This window comes from Colletotrichum paranaense (genome assembly GCF_030867605.1).
Source record: "Colletotrichum paranaense strain IMI 384185 chromosome Unknown Scaffold_2.1, whole genome shotgun sequence".
Taxonomy (NCBI): Eukaryota; Fungi; Ascomycota; class Sordariomycetes; order Glomerellales; family Glomerellaceae; genus Colletotrichum; species Colletotrichum paranaense.
In genome coordinates, this window is record NW_026848960.1 from 3818698 (window position 1) to 3834866 (window position 16169).

Here is a 16169-nt window from a genome sequence, read left to right on the forward strand (position 1 = left end):
GGATCGATCTGGTCCAGTGACGATGTACGATGTCTTGTGGTGGGGATGTGCACGATTGACTTGATCTTCCTGCATGCTGCATCTGCAAGGCTTTGTTCGCTTCCGTCCGGCGGCGTCGAGTTTAGTTGATGTTCAAAGTTTCTTCATCTACGATTGTCCATGATTGTCAAAGCTTTGCTTGTGATACCAAGCTGCCGGATCGTCTCTATGCGTCTGTTCTGACCTAAAGTATATGGCTTACCTACCTAGGTAGTGCTCTACTCTAGTATTCTATGCTTCCATGCTTCCGTGCTCTGCATTAAGTACTACCACGCTCATTCTTCGAGCTGCTAATGTATTTAGGGGGGGCAAGCTGTCAATGCCAAGAGCACATGGCCTCGAGGTCAGAGTGTCAGTGAAAGGAGCTTGAACCACACAATGGGACACACTTTGGGGCCAGATGGGCTAGATACTAGATTACAAGGAGAAAACTCCACCAAAACCTGGCAAAGGCCTGGCCAAGAAGTTACCAAAATGGTCAAGATGGTCGTGTGTCAGGGGGGACGGGCTCACCTGCGGTGGTGCAGCAATGCCAAGGGTCTAGGTTTCCCCACGTTGCAGTGCTCTCACCCTCTCTCTCTCCTCGGAGAAGCCAAGGATTTTACGAGCGTAGGCTTGTCTACTATTCGCAGAGACCGAAAGAGTAGATGAGTACTACCTTACCTTACGCTAGGAGAGAAAGAAGAGAGTGGAGGGTGAGGGAGAGGCTCAGCATGGAGACTAGGGAAGGAATGAAAGATGGGATCGGCCGGGAACCCGTCCTGCCCCGTCCGCATCCGTCCAAAATTTCTATTTTCCTCTCCGATCTTGTGAGAGCGAAGAACCCAAGTTTCTTGTCTTGGCCCAGTTCGTCCGAAGACGCTACTGTCAGGCACCGAGGCCGTCTTCGAACTAGAGCCCCCCCTGCTAGCCATGCCTCTTCCCACAGCGTGTGGATGTTCTCGACCCTGAAATCATGGGATGGAATGGGCGTGGAATTGGAGCGGGTGCTTGTCTTACATCTACTTTTTCTCGATTTCGTTCACACAAACCATCCAAAAACCACACGCATACATACGACAAGCACGCACACGCACGCACGAGATCGGTTCTCTGAAGCGAAAAAAGCGCCACCCCGGCTTTCCCAGGAGCGGCAGGGCTTGTCTCTGTTCTTATCCGTACCGGTCCTGGCTGACTTTCTTTTTTCGCCCGGCGAGATCTGGGTGAGGCTGTGGTCCTCGGATCTGTGATCCAAAGATGTTTGCCCGCAGCGTGGCATTCTTTCCCATGATCCATCGGACCATCGCACAACTCGAGGTAGAAGCCCATGGGTGATGGAGCGAGAGAGTGAGGTATAGGTATTCCCGTCGGTGCGTCTCCGTCAAGCCACTTGGCGTTGCTACGGCGTCCCACATCTGCTCGACGGTCCGTCAAAGTCGCAACCGGTGGCTTGTTCCGTCTGCTAGCCCCGCCATGACCGCGTTGCTCTCGTGGAGTGTGCTGACTGTGACTTGTGGTCTCGCCTTCGACCTTTCCGCCCATCTCGCCTCTCTCTCTCGTTTATCCGTACCTTTACGTCGGTTCGATCATGACCTCTATCCGTTTGTCCTTCTTGTCGGTTTTCTTCGCTGTCTTCGGCATGGTCTCACCCTAACAATCTTGCCCATCAAATCTGTTTTATCGGCCCCGAACTGGTGCCATCTTGGCGCCAGATGGACTTTTCTGTATAGCTAGGCAAGGAAAAAATGTGGGGGACGATGTGCGGAGTGAATCGAGGAACAAGCGCGCGTCATTGTCGCTCTCTCTCTCTCTCTCTCTCTCTCTCTCTTTCTTTGCCCATTCTTACCGATTCCATCGAATCCATGATGTGGTTCTCTTTGCTACCCGTCCCGGACGGCGCGAGCTTGAAGGGGAGGGTCCCTTTCGACGCCACGCTAACTTTCCCGTACCCGGTAGACCTGCTCCCAAGCTAGCCCTCGCGATCCTCCAATTTCCATTGTGGTATTGCTCGGTCCTCCCAGTCGGATGGGGATGGGGTGGGAGGGGTGTGGGGCGCGGGCGTGTAAGTGGTGTTGGTGTGTGTCTTTTTGCGGTCATCGCCAAATCTGGGCTATGCGAGAAGTCTCTCATGGAGAATGTCACTGCTGCCGTTTTCTACTGCGACATCGAACATGAACGCCTCCCCCCGGTCTTTCGTCTCCCCTGTATATAACACTGGGTACCGCACGGGTTCCTCATGATGCTTATTCTTTCTCGGTATCCCTCTATCAAGGTGCTTCAGTATCCTAATAAAGAAAGCCTAAGAGCACTCATTTATCTCTTAGGTTGTTTTCTTCGAGTTTGTTTGTTTTCCTTGAAGACAATCTTTTGAAGAGCAGTCGACTCTTACGACTTACATCAACCTAATCACCGGGTCTCTTAGTAATATCTTTCTTTTCCATTTTTCCAGTAACAACTTGAGTCATCATGCGTTGGACTCCTGTTGTACTAGCTACCCTTGCAGGGCTACAAGCAGCTCATGCTCACGATGAGGATGAAGTTCCTCATCCCAACATGGTATTGCCTCGTCTTCGCGATGTAGATGAGTTGAGACAGAGACGGAATGCTTTTGAGCCCTGGAACCCGCCGACGGTAGCCAACAAGCCACGCGCGGACCGCGTTAAACTCAGCCCTCGCCAGACGTCAGCGATTCCGTTGGGAGACAACTCGCAGTGTGGAGGAACATATGGCAGGTGTGCGGATGGATACTGCTGTTCAGCCTCTGGGTATGTTGCAGCTACATCGCCTGTCAACGGTTCTTGATTAACAGTACGATTAGATGGTGCGGTCAGTCTGAGGATTACTGCGCGTCCCCCGATTGCCAAATCAACTACGGTCCTGCATGTGATGGCAACGAGAAGCCCAATGGTCCGGATACCTCAGACTATGCAAGGCCAAAGAACGGTGACATTCCCTATGGCGGCGTTGGCATCTACGCCTGCGTCAACCAGGGCGACGTTGCCATCACATACGACGACGGACCTTACATCTACACCGCTGCCATGTTGGACGCCTTCAAGGCTCACGGTGCTGTCGCTACTTGGTTCATCACGGGCAACAATATCGGCAAGGGCATGATCAATGTCAACTACCGCGATGTCATTACAGTAAGCTTCTTAGCCACACTTGTGATTTATCTATTCTGACCTCCTTCCAGCGAATGATTGCAGATGGTCACCAGGTTGCCAGCCACACGTGGTCCCACGAGAACTTGGATCAGATGACGCTGGCCCAGCGCAAGAACCAGATGGTTTACAACGAGATCGCCTTTATGGATATCCTCGGTTTCTTCCCTACCTACATGCGTCCGCCTTATTCCATCTGCGGAGCCGAGTGCCAGGGACAGATGGCCGACTTGGGCTACCACATCACCTACTTCGATCTCGACACCCAGGGCTACCTCCACACCCCGGCCGACCAGATCCAGTTCAGCGTGAACCTGTGGGATCAAGCCATGCAGGCTCGCACGCCCTGCAACGGCAGCTACCTGCACATCGAGCACGACATCCACCAGTACATTGCCACGACCCTGACAAACCACATTCTCGACTCTGTCGTCGCCAATGGCTGGAACGCCGTCACCGTCGGCACCTGCCTCGGCGACCCCCCAGAGAACTGGTACCGCGGTGCCGTCCCGGCCTACAACTTCAAGATCACCCCCGTCAGCTCAAAGGTCTGCTCCAGCACCTCCAGCTCATCCAGCTCGACCAAGACGTCTTCATCGTCCTCCCGCACCTCGTCCGCGACCTCCACCTCGACCGCCGTCTCCACCAACGGCCAGTGCGGTTCCACCGTCGGCTTCACCTGCCAGGGCTCCGCCTACGGTAACTGCTGCTCCGGCGCCGGATGGTGCGGTTCCAGCTCCGTCTACTGCGGCACGAGCTGTCAGTCCAAGTACGGCACCTGCGGAAGCTCAGCATCAAACACTACTTCTTCTTCGAGCAGTGGCACCTCATCAGGTAGGACCTCTTCTTCCTCGTCCACCCGCAGCGGCACCAGCAGCAGCGGCAGCTCTTCTCGCACCGGCACGTCGAGCTCCAGCTCACGCACTGGTACCAGCAGCAGCTCGTCTCGCACGGGTACTAGCAGCAGTTCATCTCGTACCGGCACCTCCAGCTCGTCCACTCGCAGCGGATCATCGTCGTCGTCTTCTTCTAACACTCGCTCGTCGTCAGGTTCCTCATCAGGCACCGGCACAGCGTCCGCCTCCAGCTCCGCCGCTTCATCCACCTCGACACTTCCCGTTTCCACCGGCGGCGACTGCGGTGCCGCCAGCGGAAAGCAGTGCTTCGGCTCGACCTTCGGTAACTGCTGCTCCGTCTACAACTACTGCGGTAGCACCGCCGCACACTGCGGAACAGGCTGCCAGTCCGCCTTCGGCACCTGCAACAGCACATCATCCGCTTCCGGCAGCTCCTCTTCGAGCGGCGCCAGCTCTTCCGGTGCGGCCAGCAGCTCCGGCTCGGCCTCCGCCAGCGGCACGTCCTCCGCTTCCGCTGTCCTCCCCAGCACCTCACTTGTCTCCACCGACGGCTCATGCGGTGCCGCGGCCGGCAAGTCCTGCACGGGAAGCACCTTCGGCACATGCTGCTCCGTCTACAATTACTGCGGTACCACCGATGCCCACTGCGGCACAGGCTGCCAACCAGGCTACGGCTCCTGCAACGGCACGACCGCCGCTTCGAGCTCAGGCGCCGCCGCAGGCTCCTCCTCCGCAGCGACCCCGGCCTCCTCCGGTGTCGCAGGCGGCAGCACGACCGCCAACGCCGCCGCCGCGACAAACACAAACATCTCCAAGAACGGCGAGTGTGCCGGCACAAACGGCTACAACTGCCTCGGCTCCAGCTTTGGCGACTGCTGCTCCCCCTACAACTACTGCGGTAACACCACCGCTCACTGCGACACGGGCTGCCAGTCCGGCTTCGGCAAGTGCTCCGGCACGGGCGTCAACGTCGCCGTCTCGCTCAACGGCAACTGCGGCTCCACGAACGGCGGGTCGACATGCGCGGGCTCGACGTTTGGCAACTGCTGCTCGGCGTACGGATACTGTGGTAGCACGTCTGCTTTCTGCGGCACGGGATGCCAGTCTGGATACGGTACCTGTGGTGAGTAAATTACAACTTTGGCTTATATGGCCTTGCTAATACGGATCTTGTTTTTGGCTAATTAGGTTAAATTTTAACAGATACTTCTTCCGGGTCCGGTACTACCGCCGCAACACCAGCAGCCACATCCGCGGCAGCATCCACCGTCAAGACGGTCAGCACCATCGGCGCGGCCTGTGGTTCGTCTGCCAATGCCAAATGTGGTGACGGCTTCTGCTGTACGGTGCTCAATGTCTGCGCTAGCAGTAAGCTCCTGCTTGTCACGAACCCGGCTTGTTATGCCGCTGTGGGTTGCCAGACGAGTTGGAGTAGCAGTTGTGCTTAAACAACGTGTGTAATGCATAATACAATGCGGAGCGAAGCGTTTACTGAGAGGAGGGGGGAGATTTAAAAGTTGGAATTACTCGTTTCTGGTTTGACTTTTGTTTTTTAAACATGGTCTCTCATTTATTTGGATTTTTTCACCAAGGAGGCGTTGAGGATTACTGGGAGCTTACACCATCGACATTGATAGAGCGATCGATACTACTCACCCTGAGGTACTTACTACCTACCATCATTGATTATACCATAATACAGAATGGCAATTGACCATCACCTGAAGTCTCCCATTGCTTTGACCAACTCTTGTTATTATGACTTCTACCGTCACTTAGAGAGTCATTTCATCTTAATTAGTGATCCTGATTGTTCTGGGTGGCCACCTTCATTCACTTTGGGGGTTCTTCAGTTTGGTTCATGGTTTTATTGTTCTCAATGTGTATCTCGATGTCCTTGTTCTCGTGAGCTCAAACTCAGAGCCATTGTTCCCATGGGTTTGCATCCTCGCTCTTTCCTCCGAGATCCTTGGGCATTTCCCGATGGGTATCTAGGTCACAAGCAAGCCAAAGCAAAGAAGCCAAAGCATAGGGGGTATTTCAAGGGTTCCATCACCCAAAACCCTCGTTAACTCCTGAAAGCCAAAACCTTCTCCGTCTCTCATTGTCGTTCCTCGTGGATGCAATTAGTATGAGAAATGCGGTCGGTCAGCAAAGAAGAAAGAAGTAGCCACCAATATGTCCCGGTTCAACGGATATAACAAACCCCCAGAACCCGATACCCTGGAAGCATGTACGATTACTGCATCTGTCGCATGAACTGGCGGTACTCCTGGTACTGCCGGAAATCCTTCTCGACGAGATGAATCTGCTGAACGAGATACTCCGAGGCCTGCTTCAGCTGCGCCATCCGACTGACGATATCGCCAACGCCCTTGACTCCACCCGGAAGTTGAGGTGTCTCGCCGGGACGGGCACCAAGCGCCAGGCCCTGCGCATCTCTAGCGAAGCCAGCCATCTTGTAGACAAGCGTCTGCATGCGCTCAACACGCTTGTTGCCGGCGTTGACGCTCTCCTCGTAGCGCTCCTTCTCGAGACGGGAAGCCTCAAACATGGCCGAAATGGCCTCGCTATAGAACTTTTGGGCGCAGGCCTCAAAGTCGTGGGCCTCCATGACGAACTTGCGGAGGGCGTCGCCTTCGGCGGAGGTGACGTAGGCGCCGCGGGGCGCGTCGGTGATGAGGGGCAAGGGACTGACCAGGCCGGCGTGCTCGGTTCGGAGGGCGTCGGCGTGCTTCATCTTGTCCTGGGCCTCGGCTTGCTTCTGGGCGATGAGGGTGGTGAGGCGGGCGATGCGCGAGGCGGAGGCTTGCTCGGCTGCGATCCAGGGGTTGATGGGAGGGGCTTGAGCTGTGGAAGCTTGAGCGGCGGAATCCTGAACAGCAGAGGCCTGATCACCGTTCTCATGAACAGTGGATTCCTGAATGTCAGCCAGGGGCGCGGGGATGGGCGCATCGGTCGGCAGGTTGGCGGCGGAGGGAGTACTGTAGATGGTCATGGGAGCCTCAGGAGCGCCATAGGCGACAGGATTGTTGTCGTTGCCGGAGGGGCCATCAGATAAGCCGACAGGCAAGGAAGCCTCCTGGTCGTTGCAGAAGCCAGCAGGGCCGCCGGGGTTGTAGCCAGCTGAGGCCATGCCATAGTCTCCGTAGCCATAGTTGTCGTTGGCGAGGAAGGTGGAAGGCTCGCGAGTAGGACTGAACGGGTTGCGATAGTTCACAATAGGGAAGTTGGCTGGGTTGCCATAGAGAGAGATGTTGCCAAGGTGCTCGTTGTCCTCACTCATGCCTGGCATGGGCATATCAGTGACTCTGGCAGGATTATTGAAGAGAGAGCCGTTGTCGAGGCGCTCCTCATCCCCCTTCATACCCGGGATAGGGTTGAGGAAGATATTGGGCGAGATAGGGCGATCCGGAAGGGGGAGTTCCAAAAGATCACCGATGGACGGGCTTCTGGGGGCTTCGGGCATGGGAGGGAGGATGGGACGCAAGTCCTTGGGGACCTCTTGTGCCTGGGCAAGGAAGTTGAGACGGGGAGTGTCCTTGTTCTCAAAGAAGGGGAGCGACGTGGTCGCCTCCTGAGCCAAGTGTCTTCTCTTGGACGATGAACCAGGCACCATGTCCTCGACGGCAGAGGCTGGGCGCTTGTGGTTAGGGTGGCTGACGACAATAGCCTCGGGGTTCCAAGGGGTGCCGTCAATGTTGTGGACATAATCGCCAGTGATGTCTCCAGAGAGGATCTTCTTGTTGTGGTGATTGATGAGGCCTTGGACGGTCCAATCATTCAAGTGGTGAGCCACATCGAGGTTTTTGGCGTAGAAGTCCTTCTGGAACTCAAGAGCTTGACCCTCGAGAGCAAGCGAGGGCGAAGCGAGACAGAGTGCAATGACGAAGTGCGAGGGAGGCTCAACATTGGAGACATATTCCGCATTGACCTTCCAAAAGAGAGTGCAGTTGGAAGGGTCGGGAGTGTCGATGAAATAATCGATAGTCTTGATGAGTGTGCTGCGGTAAGTGTCCGAGACGGTCGCGGGGATGCGATTGACTATCATCTTCTTGTAGTCGATGATATCAACAAACTTCTCCTCTTCGGCGAAGTGATCCATTGTGACTGCTTTGTCTGCTGCTGGTATTGTGCTTGCGAAGGGTAGGCGAGTCTGCTCAGTGATAATGAGCAAAGACTGTCAAAGAAGATTGCTGAAGCTAGGTCATGAACAATGAGACTCTATTGTAAGCCTGGTGCTGAATTAGATGTACGGCTCTTCACTGACTTGCATGAGTGAGTATATATACCTGATTCAGAGGCCAAGACGTGAAGCCAATGGCTTCTTTTGACGATATTGCCTGATGAATGGCGAGGTGAGAGAGTGGTAAGCGTGTGGAAAAGATCATCGATCGCTCTGGGGAAAGTTGTCAAGAGGAAGAAGAGAGGTTGTTCGGGGGACAGTGGGGGGGAAAGGTCGAACCTGCCGTGAGTCTGTCAATCTCTTCTGAGGAAGGAGCGATGGGTAGGTTAGGGCTGGTGAACACAGCCAGAGGTTGAATTTCTATAAGAATAAATCATGGTCAACAGCTATTGTGAAGAGGTGAGTCGGAATATACACGATTAGGCTTAATGATCCCAAGTCACGTGTTGAGGTATGAAGTGAGGCTGTTGATAAACGTGAAAAGGTGGGTACGAGGTATGAGGTAGTGAGGACGAAGCGTGTGAGGCTGGAGTGTGACGTTGGAGGAGACAAGGTGAAAGTAATCTCGAACAAGGCAATCGGCAACATTGCTGGACTGGCTTATGCTTCTAGTAGGTGCTTTGGCTTTTCTTCATCTCCACCTGCCCCCTTTTTACTCTCGATCTTGCTAGCCTTTGCCTTTTCCCTTCCTTCATGTTTTATTGCGTTGTGTACCTATATCAAGAGCTTCGGTTGATGTGTTCGGAAGGTCCAGTGGGCGATTCCCAGAGACGACATGTTCAAATTTCAATCTTTCTCTTCAATTTGTGGTCCAAACACAGAGTTCATTTTTGGGATATTGACCATATCCTCGTCTACTTCCGTCTGGTTCGGAGTAAGCGGATGAAGACTGCATTCGAGGTGGGATATCTCTCGCAACACGTACGATAAGGTAGAAAGACCTGAGGTATAGTTACAGGCGACCTCTGATGAAGTCAGTCGCACAATTACATACGGTGTTGTGTCTGAACGATACAAAGGCTCAACTCACACATCTTGATGTATGTAAGCATTCCTGTTGCTGGGCTCGCATGTTTCCTGTTTTTGTTTGGCCGATGTTTGGCTTAATGGAATGCTGGATTTGTTGCCACTCAACAACTGCCCTGGTTATCTGCTGATGCAATTGAAGATTCCGTTCCACACTTTGTCTCTACTCTGTCGCCCTATGCATAGATCTCTCAGAAGTCGCTCTCATTTGGTCCGATCCAGGTCTCGACCAGGGGCGATGATTTGGGCCTAATCATCAAGATCATCAAGTTCGCTGCTAATTAGAAGCAGGCCTGGGGGATAAAAGAGGTTATTCGAAAGTCTCTATGCCGGGCGGATACGATGATGCAGAGCGGAGGATAGGAAAGAGGATGGGTCTCATAAAAGAAGCTTGCTTACGAGGATGAGTTACTAGGTGAACGGGGATATTTGCTCGCAGGCGTGAAAAGGTTGAGATGACAGCTATATGACGATGCATCCAACTAGGAAGACGGGAGAAAGATTACGGGGTTGAGTTTTCTATCCTAAGAATCTCCATCGGGTACGTGCTAATATCCCGGGCAGAGTCATCGGGAGCGCTCGCCTTCGGTAATGCTCAACGTCCTCCGGACTCCGGGCGCCCCACCTGCCGGTACGGCGCTCGCGGTCACGGTAGCATTGAAGGGCTAAGGTGCCTCATATGTGCCTTTCGCCTTGTTTGAGCCTTTCTATACTATGTATGTCAGTCAGAATGCAGATGTGTAATGGAACATATTCTCAGAAGAAAGCCAAATAGTTGCTTTTAAGGGAGAGGCTCAAAGTAAATATCCATCTGAATTCATGCATCCGCTTCGAGTTTTGCCGGTCGTCTCGCGCCCAACTCGTCTTGCACTTGCTGGAGCATTTGAGCCTGGCGCCGTGGACAGATTTTGTATTCCATTGAGAAGAGGGCGGAATGACTGCAGGGGCACTATAAAGGTATCTGACTCCCAATCTCCGATCGCTATTCTCCCCCTCACCAGCAACCTGTCATCCGGACCCCACCAAAAGACCAGATCACCCAATCAAAGTCTCTGATAGAGGTGGTGCACTGCAGCAATGTACTGCACTAACAGTGCACATCGCCGCGTTGGAACAGAGCATATCGACGAATTCGAGGACAGCGCTCTTTGTGATGAAAATCGGAGTTGCATTGGATGCTTTTGCGGGTTGTGCTTTGTGTATGTGGATGTATGGGCAGTTGCTGCGCCGCACCGTCGCGTGGTGCCGGACCGAGCTTCGGGGGTTGAGCAAGAGTACATAAACCAAGTTTTGTCGGAAGTTAAGAAAGCCCCTGTAGCCAAGTGGTGAAGGCGCCGTTCTTATAATTACATCATCAATGTGAGAAATGCGGAGGTCGTGAGTTCGATCCTCACCAGGAGCAACCTTTTTGCTCCGAAGCATTTGACCCATTAGTTTAACAATGAATCCATCAACACCTGACGAATTATTTTCTTCTTAATGTATGTGCCACCGATTGCATATATGCCGACTACACGTGTATTTCCAAGCCTAGTCAGAACCCAGTGGGGCGATCCAATCGTATGTCTTGGTGCATCACGCCTTATTACATACAGAGTGTTTGCTTAATCGTTGGTGTGTAAATGAAGCCTAGAGTTGATTGATGTGGATGGGATCGATTGATTAGTCGATTTTTCTCAACCTGGCTAATCTCTTCTGATATCTTGAGTTTAAAAAATGATGCAAAGGAGAGGCATCGATATGTAATGTCGAATAATGAGGATCTCCTTCCTCCACCGACTACACGGGCAAAGGGCTGACTCAACTGTATAGAAGGCGGCCATGGTCCTTCGGGGGTTGTGATCTCAAGACAATACGTGCTCAACTAATCCTCAAAGACATATTGACTGACAGTGTGCAGAAGAAGCAGAGAAAACCTAACCTCGAGAAACTTGACAGTTGGGCTAATGGAAAGGCTATTCGATGACGGCTCGTCTGTTCTACAAGGCTTCGAACGCAAGTCATGATTAATGAACAAACAGACACATGAGCCAGATTGTATTCCAAGGGTGACTCTGTAATTGGGGAGGGAGAATTTGCCACAACGCCCGTTGCGAATAAGCTTTTGCAAGTCGTCGAGGGATCCCTGATAGAGGGGAGAAGCGAGAGAAGTCTTCCGACATGGCCCAAGAGCCATAGGTTTATGGAATCTTTAGGAGAGCTGCGATGTTTTACGACAAGAGGTGTGCATGATACGATTGAAGGGATGGAGTTGAAAGCAGACCATATTTTTTTGAGAATGCATCGTTGACCGCGATTCTGAGAGACTCTCTCGCCTCCTGAGCAATCCTCGACGAAGCCAAGTCCCTACTGATGACGACAACAAACTCAAAAAGCACAAACTCAAACGACTCTATCGCGTGATCCGGTGACGACTCATGATCATGACGTCTCCCTCTCTGAACAAGCTCAGATTGACAAACTGCAGAGCAAAAGCCTGAGCTTCTACAGGGGACGAGGGCCCTCAGTAGCTAAAAGCATCGCTACAACAAACTTCTCGTTCGCGTCACGCTTGAGTTCTGTCACCCAGTTTAAGCTTATCCCTAAATCTTTGCATTCGTGGGCAGAGAGTTTTTCGTCAACGTCCTACGGTTCGTTGCGAATGATTGCAATCATCAAATTGATCACCTTTCCACTGTCAACGAATCCCTCGACGGAGAGACAGGTTGCCAGTAAGTGCGACCGGGTTTCTGCTTGCCTACGACAGACTCAGGACTTGTTTCACGTTACACGGCCACCCAACCGGAGCTCAGTTGCCGCTCACCTGACTAAGTAGGTGGCGTTCGAGTGTGCAAGAAGAGACACACTCGGCATATTCGGCCAAAATGGAAGGGAAACAAAAGGAAAAATCACCAACTAGGCTGCTGATGTGTAGAATACGCCCAGAGGCAAAAGATTTGACCAGCCTGGGGGTCGAACCCAGAATCTCCTGATTACACGTTCTTGTTACAGAATCGTAGTCAGACGCCTTGCCATTGGGCCAACCGGCCATTTAACCACCCGATGGAGTCGAAGGGATGGATACCCGTTGATGGCAAAGTCAGAAGCAGGATCTGCTCTTATTCCTTTCATGCGAGGGTTGTTGTGGGCTTTATGGTGGATTAGGTCGTTGAAATTTTCTTCAATGTGCGTGCGGCAAAACGGGGACGCAAATAGCTAATTCGGTGGGGATAGGGGGAAAAAAGAACGAAAGAGAGAAAAGCGCAACAAAGGAAGGAAAAAGTGGACTTGCCTCGAGGGGCTGTGGACTCAGACAGGGAAAGCTTCATTTGACGTAAAGCCCGAATCGTGGGAGTGAGATCTTTATTGGTCGTCGATGTCCGGTGCGACCGGATGGAGCGGCCGGAGCTCTCGGACTTGAGTCGGGAGTGTTGGCTAAGATATTCGACTAATTCTACACAGATGGCGAGGTAGCTGCCAAAGGAGGGTAAAGAATCGTGCAGAGCTACATTAACACATCTCGGTTCAGCCACTCGGAAAATCTCATGAGAGAGGGTTGCATTCAATCTGTTGATCAGGTCGCCGGAGAGATCGGGTCCCGTCGCTCGTAAACTTGGCCTTGGATGGTGACACTGGTAAATAAAGATGTAACGAACCGAAGGGGGGAGGGGGGAAGAGGGGGAGGCAAGCAGGAGAGAAGTTGAGACGGCCACAGCGTGCACATGGGTATAACATGACTTGCATGTCTGTGGGTTTGAAGAAGTTGGTGTGGTGGTTGGCAGGGACCAGAGTGAAACATGTTTCCATGGGTCCAATTCATGAAACGAGAAAAGGGATTCCTTGGTGAAGAGGAGGCAGCGGACATCATAGCGCCAAGTTATCTCGTCTCACAAATGTATACGCATCGACATATCCGAGATCACTGTGTAGAGAGCGGTGAACACTCGCAACTCACTGCGACTAAGAGACAGAGACAAACACGAAGATGGGAATAAACGTCTGACGCTTGGATTGCTCGTTGTGGCTATGTATGTACTTCCGCACTCCGGTCTCAAACCCCTAACTCATCCAGACGTCTCAATGACAGCTCCTAGGCTGCCTTCTTGAGGCCGTCAGGGACGAAAGCCCACGGACTCGACCACCACTGAGATGGAGGAAGGGTCCCAAAGGGAAGGGGATTTGCCCACGTCCTATGCGGCTAAACTCTTTTGTCACCACATCTGTTTGGCCCTGTGAAATCGCCATAACTGCGCATTGTCGTAAACCTCGTGAACCGAATCAAGCAACCAGCACCAGTGCTGATTTTCTCTATCCATTAACCTCCAACCTCCACAACCAGCTGCTGAGACGTAACTCAGTTGCCGTTGTTCTTGCCCGCGGGGATCGCAGGAGCGACAGGGGCAGGTGCAACGGCAGCCGGCTGAGCGGGAGTGATGGGCTTCGCGGCGCCATTGGGAGCAGCGGCCGGAGGGTTGGCGGCGGGCGCGGCAGCAGGAGGCTTGGGGGCAGCGGCGGGAGGTGCGGCTGCGGGAGCCTTGGGAGCAGCGGCAGGAGGAGCAGCAGCAGGAGGAGCAGCAGCAGGAGGAGCAGCCGCGGGGGGAGCGTTGCCCTTGCCCTTAGCAGCAGCACCACCGGCGGGAGCAGCAGGAGCAGCAGCGCCTTTGCCCTTGGCAGCAGCACCACCGGCGGCGGGAGCAGCAGGAGTAGCGGCCTTCTTCTTCGCAGCACCGGCGGCGGGGGTCGCGGCCTTGCCCTTGGCCTTTGCGGGGGCAGCAGCCTTTGCCTTCTTCGCGGCCTTCTTCGCCTTCTTGGCCTTCTTAGCCTTCTTGCCCTTCTTGCCCTTCTTCTTCTTGAGAAGCTGGCGGGCCCTCAGAGGGACGGCGTTCTCCTCAACCTCGATGTCGGCGACCACACCGCTGGTGGTCTCGACGCCGGCGAACGAGGGGATGGAGATGTCGCGAGCCTCCTTGCGCTCCTCGCGGTCCTCCAAGTGTTGGTCATAGTTGTTTTGATAACTGAAAGTGTTGTTAGTCGGCTTTCTCGATACAGCACGAGTGATGCTCCTGGACCTACCTGACAGCCCTGCTATCGATATCTGTGGGAGCACTGCTGACGCTAACGATCGTCGAGGCGAGAAGGAATCCGAATGTAAGGAACTTCATTTTGATGGACTGAAGTGAACCGAAGTTGATGAAATATTAGATGATTCTGTGATGAATGTTGAACCGAAGCAACTGTTTCCAAGGGAATGTCTGTATTAAATTTGATACTGTAAGGCCTGCCGTCGAACCAAATCAAAAAAAAATTTGAACGACGCGGAACTGGTCAGATCTTTATGTACTCACTCGTCCTTCGTCCCAAATCAGGTGGCCCCAATACGACTGTGAGTGGCGTGAGGCGGAACATGTCGAGACATTGTGACCGAGGGTGCCTGAAACCACTCTAGCAGGACAGATGTCAATGTGCTGGGCGCTGAGCCACCACTCATGGATCAAGAGACGATTTGTCGATATCCTCATCTGCATCGTAATGAGAATAGCAACAGCCGTTGAGTCAGGCCAACCGCAGAGAGTCGTTTCGGGACTCGGTCCATCGTCGTCCCAAGTCCTTTACATCCAGACCTTCAGAAAGGGTAAGGTGCTCGAGGCAACCGAAACTCTGTTCCCTCGTCCGAAGTCTTCAGTCCCACACCCTTTTCGTATCATGCAGCGCGAACCAGGGCCACCCACAGACTTTGTAAGGTTATTCATGCTTGATTCGGAACTCAAAGGTCGCCCCTGGCCAGTCTCAGGAATAAGCATTGGGGATCCGGAGAGACATCCACACGATTAACCACGACCACGGGTGATCTGCCTGGCTCGTGCCCCTCTTCTCATCCTCTCTTCGCGTTTTTTCATGTTTGAAGGCAGCAAACTTTGTTCAATCCCCCTGATCCCCTTTTGGTGGTTGAAAGATGCTGTGGTTGGGCCGTCGCTGCAGAACACAGCAAGGTCAAACCGCCTCAAACCGCTTCGCTTCGTCCCACCCTGCTCGTCGTCTTCTCGACACCATTCGTTGCATGGTTGCCCACGACTCAATCCGAAAACGACAAGATTCGATAGGCTGGCGGATTAAACGTTCCAGGGGGGGATTGCGCGCATTTCTTGACGTTCTCGAGAACTGCTGATATGCGCAATTGACAAATGACTAGGGCCTGGTGACGGAATAAGAAAGAAGCGTAGAACTGTAAATCTGACAGCCCCTTGTCCTTGAACTTTGGTTCAGCTCCGGATATCGTGTTCACCGAGGAAAAATTCAAGGAAACCCGTGATGCGAGGGAATAGACTTACGCGGCGCGGGTGCAGTATGCCGTCGTCGGTGGCCGTTGTCAGTCAAGCTTTTTGACACGGCGCTTAAAAGCCGAAGAGCCGTACAGCTTCAACTAGTAGATGCAGCCACAAGGCTGCCGAAATACCGAACCAGTGATCTAGACAGGCAATCGAACGTCGCCTCACGCGATCCGCAGGTTCCGCCCCCGCGGGGAAGAAAAGGGGATCCAATCTTGGACGTTCGGGCCCCGGGCTAGTATCAGAAGCGTGGTAGTGTGTAGGAGAAACCTGGCGTGCCTGGTTACGGCTGGGCTTTGCGTTCAGCCCAGAAAGGCCCCTTGCCTCAAAAAAGCCTGGACCGCACCACGCACAACCTCGACTGGGCTGTGTTTTCTTGGAGTATCACATGATGTCAATGTCGACAGGTCAAGAGAGGTCGACAAAGGCACCGGCCATGGCCGAGGCGTCCAGGGTGAGGCCCTGGAGGTTGAGGAAACGATGTCCTCCAAGGAATCTGCAGATCCTTTGTTCCATAATCTTTCTCGCGCCTGATATCGGTTGCATATTGGTTACAACTCTTGGCATCCCCGGATTCCTGGTTCCATCGCAGATCAGTTGGTAGGTATTTGGA

At 53.3% G+C, this 16169-nt stretch overlaps 4 protein-coding genes across 4 annotated transcripts; 1 reads left to right on the forward strand and 3 right to left on the reverse strand.

Moving 5' to 3' along the window:
* Positions 1–2484: 2484 nt before the first annotated feature.
* Positions 2485–5487, forward strand: CPAR01_03194 (chitin recognition protein; the record flags this gene model as incomplete). The annotated part of the gene is made up of 4 exons (XM_060487481.1): positions 2485–2783; positions 2837–3164; positions 3215–5162; positions 5243–5487. The coding sequence occupies 4 exons, from the start codon at positions 2485–2487 to the stop codon at positions 5485–5487; spliced, it is 2820 nt and encodes a 939-aa protein (XP_060354809.1).
* Positions 5488–6278: 791 nt separating this feature from the next.
* On the reverse strand, positions 6279–8144 carry CPAR01_03195 (uncharacterized protein; the record flags this gene model as incomplete). Its single annotated transcript, XM_060487482.1, has 1 exon — positions 6279–8144. The coding sequence occupies one exon, from the start codon at positions 8142–8144 to the stop codon at positions 6279–6281; it is 1866 nt and encodes a 621-aa protein (XP_060354810.1).
* Positions 8145–12391: 4247 nt separating this feature from the next.
* Positions 12392–12958, reverse strand: CPAR01_03196 (uncharacterized protein; the record flags this gene model as incomplete). Its single annotated transcript, XM_060487483.1, has 1 exon — positions 12392–12958. A coding segment is annotated over one exon (567 nt), but the record flags the coding sequence as incomplete, so codon positions are not given.
* Positions 12959–13584: 626 nt separating this feature from the next.
* Positions 13585–14392, reverse strand: CPAR01_03197 (uncharacterized protein; the record flags this gene model as incomplete). Its single annotated transcript, XM_060487484.1, has 2 exons — positions 13585–14245; positions 14304–14392. The coding sequence occupies 2 exons, from the start codon at positions 14390–14392 to the stop codon at positions 13585–13587; spliced, it is 750 nt and encodes a 249-aa protein (XP_060354812.1).
* Between the last annotated feature and the right edge of the window lie 1777 nt (positions 14393–16169).